This window comes from Protopterus annectens, chromosome 1.part1 (assembly GCF_019279795.1).
Source record: "Protopterus annectens isolate FY-2018-M chromosome 1.part1, PAN1.0, whole genome shotgun sequence".
In the NCBI taxonomy this organism is placed as follows: Eukaryota; Metazoa; Chordata; order Ceratodontiformes; family Protopteridae; genus Protopterus; species Protopterus annectens.
The window spans coordinates 213,979,533-213,987,159 of NC_056726.1; the positions used below are offsets into that span (position 1 = coordinate 213,979,533).

Consider the following 7,627-nt stretch of genomic DNA (forward strand, 5'->3'; position numbering starts at 1 on the left):
GCCGGACTTAGCCAGGGAGCTCTCAGGCTTGAGAAGACCTCTTAAAATTAGCTTGTTTCTACGTTCTTGCAGGACTCTCTGGCTGAAAGAGTGACAAATAGCATAGGAGTCCTGCAGGTGTAGGGGTCCCAGGCAATAAATACAAGAAGTGTGACCGTCTGTCAGAGACATCTTCTGACAGCACGAGTCACACTTCTTGAAACCTGAGACCCTGGTGTCTTTAGACATGACTGAGTCCTAAACACAACACACACACCACTCAGTCCAAAAATCACACTGACTACACAAAAATTAAGTACAGTGAATAAAAAACACAAACACACCTAAACAAATCCTGACAGGAAACTGTTTGGGAGGGGAAGGCCTAAGGCCTGAAAAAGAAAATATGGATAAGGGAACGGGAAGCTAACGGGAATAGGGCTAAGTGAATGGGTTAGCTAACCCACTATGAAAAAGAAAAATTTAAGTATTGGGATAGTTAAATTTCTCAGAAAAGAGTAATTAAATTCACTTACCAGGAGCTGGCAAAAAAGGTGACCTCATGAGCGAAGCGGCAAACGAGATCTGGGTAATCACCGCCTTGCATCATGGGATATGGGGCTGCCTCGAGCTGGTAAAAGTGACTCTCGAGCTTAGCAAGTGCCGAGTCGGAGCCGAGGATCGGCTCCGAACCCATCCAGCAAGAATGAAGGCGAGACTGACAACTTAACATCAAAGATTCAATTCCTGATGAGGTGCATAAGCTGTCATAAAGATTTTACTAAGTGTTCACTCCAGGTTTGCTGTAAATGTTTGACAAGAGCATAACTAAGCATACTCAGTGTACTCATATGAGTACATTTCTTATGAGCATGTGCTGGAATTTTCAACAGTCAGAGAGCATTGAATGTTTAGAACTGTAAAAATGAATATTTACAGTACAGAGCATACCTTTAAACTGTCCAGACTTTTGCAAAATGTTCATATTTTTCCCTTATATTTTTGGTCTGTTCCTCTGTGGTTTTCTGGCAAATCACTGAGGAGTGAAGTCACTAAATAATAACAAACATTTGAGTTTCAGACTTCATATCCTTCAGAAAATGCATGCCAACACAAGTCTTGTTATTCTAGCAACTTTCCAAGTGTAGAAGAGCAATATTTAAAATCCGTCCATATTTTTCGGGCTTTGTTCCCCAATTATTTTAGGTTTTGTCCAGATTTCTTGTCCTAAGAGGTTGAGAGGTATGGTATAGAAGTATGCAAAGAATGCTTGTCTTAAAGGAATATACCTCTAAAATAGCTTTTTATGAGTATAAATGGCAACAGTTGAAAATAATGTGTCTTCTTCTTACATCTCTGGGGGTACTATTATGAGGGTTGAGTACATTTTAAAATGATACGCAGACAGTGGCTGCAACAACATTAGGTTTGAGTACAAAATGTAAATTTCTGACTACACCCATACGCAGGTCTATTCACAAATGTGGTGAGGGAGAAGGGATGAAGGCTACTGTAATGCTGAGGCTGCAGGTTTGTGTCTGCCTATGATATATACACATTCTTGTAACCAACAGCCAGCACCACCCCCATGGCTTGTGTGACGCTGCCAGTCCGGCTATCTGGAATTTTGTGAATAGTCGTGTGTCATTTGTGAATATTAGTATGATTCATATGCTTGTCTTACAAATGTAAGATAACTATATGTTATGGGGATACTAAACTACTGGTGCAGAAGTGTGTGTTGAACTGTATGTTATGTACTGAGCTTCAAGAATGTAACCACAGTGTACCCTACAGGAAAAGAACAGCAATGTATATAAACTGTATACCTGTGCAAATGTATGTTTTACTAGTAGAAGCTGGAACATACAGAGTTTGCTTGCAAAACTTCAAAAAAATAAGTTGAAAAGTAAAGTGTTTTACGATTGTGTTATCTCTCAGTAAGCAGACAATGTCTAGAGCTAGAGGTTTTCATATTGTCTTGAAACATAAATAATTACTAGCTTTCAAATGTAAAAGTGTTTAATTGTTTTGCAACTTCCAGTTCTGGGCAAACATCTGAGTGAAATGTACTTCTCACATAGAGATGATAAAATTCTGTTGGTATCTGTTAGCCTGGGAACTGAAGGCAGGTGACAAAGAGTGATGTCATCCAGGCTAACCCAGCAGTAATATGTTATATTAATTTAAGAACTCTCGCAGAGAGGGAGACTAGGCATTTTGTATCTTGTTTTGGACCTTGCAAGAAAATCCACTCATCTGCATTTGCCTTGCTCTGTAAGTAAGTTATTTAGGGCATAGTATATTTTAGATATGGTTATGAATATAGTAAAGATTAGTTTAGATGTTTTCTGTATTTATTTGAGACTGTCCTGCAATGTTGTTTTAAAATATTTCCTGTGATTCTGAAGTCTGTAGTTACTGTGTTGTTTGAGTATTGTCTTGTTTTTTATTATTTATTATTAAATATATTTAAACCTTTCAATTGTGGCTGGTTTATTTAGAGATATTTAAGCTCGTAGAGTATTTGCATATGTATTTGGTGACACTGTATAGGCCACTCCAATAGCCTTGCTCATGGTCACAATTACCATTTGGATAATAGTAACATTACACAATAGGATTGGGCACCCTTTGTAAGGGCCTTACAGTAGTTGATAAGTAGTGGTTAATGACAGTGATAAATTATAGTATGGGAAGAAGGGGGCATAGCTAGTAAACCTGTGCCAGCTTTCCCCAAGAGTGTGTGTGTGTTTGTATATAAATCAAATCTCTAAGTGTGTGTGTGTGTGTGTGTGTGTGTGTGTGTGTGTGTGTGTGTGTGTGTGTGTGTGTGTGTGTTAGCTACATGGGCAGGGACACGAAGCACTGGTTGAGCAGAGAGGGTGCTGAAAGTTTTGACTTGACCACTCAGCTGAGATCTTAACCCTATAGCTATGCCAGTAGGGAATCTTATTGGGGATCTGCAGGAAGAGGCAGAAACTAGCCCCAGACTGACTGTGATCTCTGTGTTCTCTTAAAGGAAAATGCACTTTACTGTGTGTGTGTACTTGTCATCCTCCCAATGTGTACGCCCCTCACTGGTGCTAGTGGTGAGGATTGAGGTTCCTTGATTACTGGGCCAGTGCAGGGGCATCACAGCTTGTTCTGCTACTAACTTTTTTCACCATTAAAAAGGTAGTAATAGTAATAATAACAATGATAATAATAATATCAATTTGAGAAGTGAGTAAACCCACTGAAAACACGGTCCCTTTTCAAGTGTGATGAAGAAGCAGTGACTGGTTAAATTACTTGTTCAGATAGTAGGCAAATAGAGGAGATAGGAATTAAACCAAAAAAAAATTGAAAATAAAAATATATCATAAAAAACACTTACGTGAGCAGAAGAATCTTTAACTGTCTAACGCCTCAGCAACATGCTTTTAAAGACTGATACATGAATTACAGTACAAATATTTACAAATATAAAATCACCTGATCATTATCAATTAAACCATTAAGACCTACAAGGAATAAAATGCACACTTGCTGTAGGTCCTAGGTCAGCAGGATGTAGTCTTAAACCTCATTACCAAACTGTTAGATATATGCTACTAACCTCTCCCTATTATCTTTTCAAACTTGAAAGTATATGTATAGATTTTAAGAATATTTCTATAGCAGCCCTTCTTTTATATGTATTTCACTCATCAATATAGTTTGTTTAGTAAAGTCCTATTGCTTCCATTTCTTAGACTGTAAAATGTGATTATACATGTATTTTATGTAACTGTCTAAATGTGGAAATATATGTTACCAATGTTAAACCCATCTGTGCAGATTTCAAAGGTTATTGTTTTTTCTTGTAAGTGTACACTCTCAGGCTGGGTCTGAAAATGATCCAATGGTATAAGTGGTCTACCCCTGTAAACAAACTTAAATAAATAAATAAATACAGAAAAGCAATAAAATCCGCTTCTCAAAATGATTCATTTCATATCCATAACCTGTCTTCATGCCATACTTACAAAAGAAAAACTAAATAAATACATAACAAAGCAAGCAATGTGTGAAAATGGGTGCATTCACATAATATAAGGTATTTAGAGGACAGTGATAATACATTTTAGCACAATATCTAACATTTTAACCACATGAAAATTTTTCTCAACTTTATTTTTTTTTCATGATAACGCTGCATTACCTTTTAGACAAGGCAATTTATGTCACCTCAAGAACAATGCTGTGTATGCTAATTCTAGCTATCACTTTCTGAGATTCTGAAAGGAGAAACGTCAAACTTTCGCTGTGTAGGTGAAATTCTAACTATGCAGACAGATTAATGTTACCTGTTTCTTTTAACAGTGACCTGAAGATGGTGTTTACACAAAGGTGAAATGCATTGCAAAACCTTTGCTTGATGCTGAGAATAAAACTATAACGTTCCCATAGCTTTCAAAATGAATTTCAGCTAAATTCTCATGGGAAAGCCAAAATGTTGTAGTCACTATCTTATTACCTTCTAACACTAGTTTCAACATAGAACTATTGTAGTCAAGAGTTGTAGCACAGTTTACTATGAAAATCTGTACTAAAGAACAAGTAAGTTATAAAACATGTTCAGCATACTTATACCAGTACATTTTAAAACATTAATCACAATAAATGATGGCTGACATGCAAATGTGCTCTGCCATGTCAAATAAATACAGTTTAAGTGCATACCTTTAGTGAGAGAATGAATTCCCAGTTTTACTTGTGAGAAGTTCCCACTGCCAATTTCACCTCTAACTCTGTAAAGGCCAATTCTTTTCCCTAATGTTAGCTCTTTAACAACCTTTTCATCATGAGACATATCTTGGGTCAGTTTCTCAAAGGGTGTCAACCTGCGCTGTTTACCCTCTTCATCTTCCTCATAACAAACAGTCTGTGAGTAATCTTCTGTGCTGTCCTGACGACTCCACCTTGCATACCGGTGGTTTCCCATGCTCCCACCATTTACATACACTGCTGTCATAGTCCAAAGACGTTTATCTTCTCATAGTGGGAGACAAGAAGGTTGACACTTGCAGGACTTCAAACCTCCTGTATTATTTAATTGTAAATCCGATAGCCTTACACAAAACAATAATACTAAAAACATTTAACTCCTGAGATGAGATAGCTTTATGCAGCATTACATTCTAGATGAAAATTTTACATTCTTCTTAAGCTTAGTAAGTGACCGGCAGAAAAAATTAGTGCAAATGACACATGCCTTCTATTTGTATTACAAAAGTCAAGATTTAAAGACCAATGCAGACCAGAAACCACCAGCTGTGAGCATGCAGTCAAATTACACTGAAGGCAAACTTTTTCCCATTCCTCAAAAGATACATTCAGGCACAGTCCTTAATATTTTCTGGCTTCTCTGGCTCATTCTTGATTTCTTCTAAACAATATTCTTCAGAGCATTACAGGTGGAGAATCCATACATTACAAGCAGTTAAAAGAGATAGTCTATTTCAGCACAAAGACTTTCTATTTCACTTTGACTGTCCTGTGTAATGTAGACAAAATGTATAGCTGGAGTGGCAGCCAAAATGAAATTTTTTCACTACAGTTCATTACTACAGCCTTTGGTAAAACAATGCTCACACAGACCTGGCGTCAGCATACACGCATTTCCCATCATTTGTAGGCTTTTAAACATCAGAGTATGTGCACAGCGCTGTGTCAGCTTCTGATATGTGTTGATAAAATATCCATCGCTGGATCCTGGCACTTCCTTTCTTTGTTGTTTCATGTTAGACTATGACGCTGAGAAAGTCATCTGGAAGTTTAATCTCTGCTTCTGTATCTGGCAGCAGGAAAAAGGAGTCGTGAGCCAGCAGTAAAAATGTCATCACGTGCAAGGATAGTGCAGGATTAGGTGACCGGCTACTAGGTCATTATAGATTACCTTCGGTGAGAAAAACATATCAAATCCAGAAGCCTTCATACACTCTGTAGATGGACCATCATCCTAAAGAGAAAGATTGCAAAACAGAATTATGTTTCCACTTATTTCAACTGGAATTTTTTATGTCACCATTGTATGTCTGAATTTTAACACTATGAACTTGCATGCACTAGAAATAGCTTGCTCATTTTCTCTTGTTCTTATTAGAAATGCATGCATTGTGACAGACAAATGAGCATCACTTGCATAAATCCACTGTGCAGTCGTTCCATTTTTCAGATGGAACATTTAAAACATAAAAAGCAGCTGCAAAATGCAACCTTACAACTTGAGTTTATCTGGAATGTTAGTGCTACAACCTTGTCTCCAGTCTACCGTCAGAGACTGCAATAAAGCAATGTGCTGACTTCCAATATCCAAGTCATTTAACCAAGACAGCATGGATGGCAATACAAGGAAGGTATAATGCATTCAAACAATATTCTTTTGTTGTGGCATTCACATGTGCTCCAGGGCAGGAGTCACTCACCACTGTCAAAACAGTAGACAACTGATACATTTACATTTACAGTACTACTAGCCATTAGTACAGTTTTTAAAGTGTGTGTGTGTGTGTGTGTGTGTGTGTGTGTGTGTGTGTGTGTGTGTGTGTGTGTGTGTGTGTGTGTGTGTGCGCGTATGTGTGTATGTGTGTGTATGTGTGTGTATGTGCATGTGTGTGTGTTGCTTCTTGTGCTACCCACATCAGTACTGAGACCTGTGGGGATGAGCTTTTGTCACTCAGCCTGCAAAGCAAACTCAGACTCCAAGGCTGAACATAACCATATTTACCCAATTTTATCCGCATCTATTTTCTGGCAAACAGCAATAATGCACTAGGGCTGCAATTAGTCATGTCAAAAAGGCCTCAGTGTTTCTAACTGAAATTTCTTCCAATCTTTGTAAATGATTAAACTAGAGCTGTGGTTTCTGCACATAACATTTGAAATACTTCAATTTTATGCAGTCATGGTACAAGCAACAATTTACTAAGGCACTTGTGCAGATGTGCAGAACTGATAGAAAAGAACTGGTATCATCCATACAGTGTTTAAAAGGAACATTCCCTTATCATTATACCGGAGTCTGATTGCCATGAGTCTGTCACTAATTCTGATGACATCCCTCACTGCCTTCTGCAGCCTCTCTCTCACCACAATTCCCACATTATTTGTAGCCCTTCCTCCTCCTGAGAATTAGTCTCTGCATCCCACGTCAAGTGGATTTGCTGCACTGCCCTTCCAACTTGTGTCTTGCATACACAGGCTGTCCAGCCTCCTCCATACCATCATGGCATCCACCTCCAAGCTGTGTCCTGTCATTGAATCTAAACTAAGTGCAGCAATTCTTAGTTCATGTTTGTCAGATGGTTTCATTTTACATCCAGCTTTTGCTCAACAGAGCTATCCCAAGTAACTCAGGATCGGCAACTGGACACCGGCCATTCATGGATGCCCAAAGTAGTTGGTCTATACAACAACCCCCATGTAGAGTCTGTGCTGCTGTCAACAGCTCCACTGATTGGTGAGTATGAGATGGAAATACTCAGCATGTTTATAAGAGGTGGTAGGAACCCCACAGAGACACTGGGAGAACACACAAACTCCAAACAGGCACTGGCTGGAAGTTAGGACTGAACCTTGTACCTTATGCATGGAAACCAAAGACCTTAAATATGATGCCAAC

The 7,627-nt window shown here is 38.4% G+C and overlaps 1 protein-coding gene across 1 annotated transcript in view; it reads right to left on the bottom strand.

Annotated features, from left to right (window-relative positions):
- The window catches only part of NIM1K (NIM1 serine/threonine protein kinase), a 1,007,665-nt gene that overhangs the window by 457,831 nt on the left and 542,207 nt on the right, over positions 1–7,627 (bottom strand). Inside the window, exon 4 of the mRNA XM_044074200.1 lies at positions 4,687–5,965. Within this exon, the coding sequence (XP_043930135.1) occupies positions 4,687–4,978 (292 nt within the window). The 5' untranslated portion in view covers positions 4,979–5,965. The remainder of the gene's footprint in view (positions 1–4,686; positions 5,966–7,627) is intronic.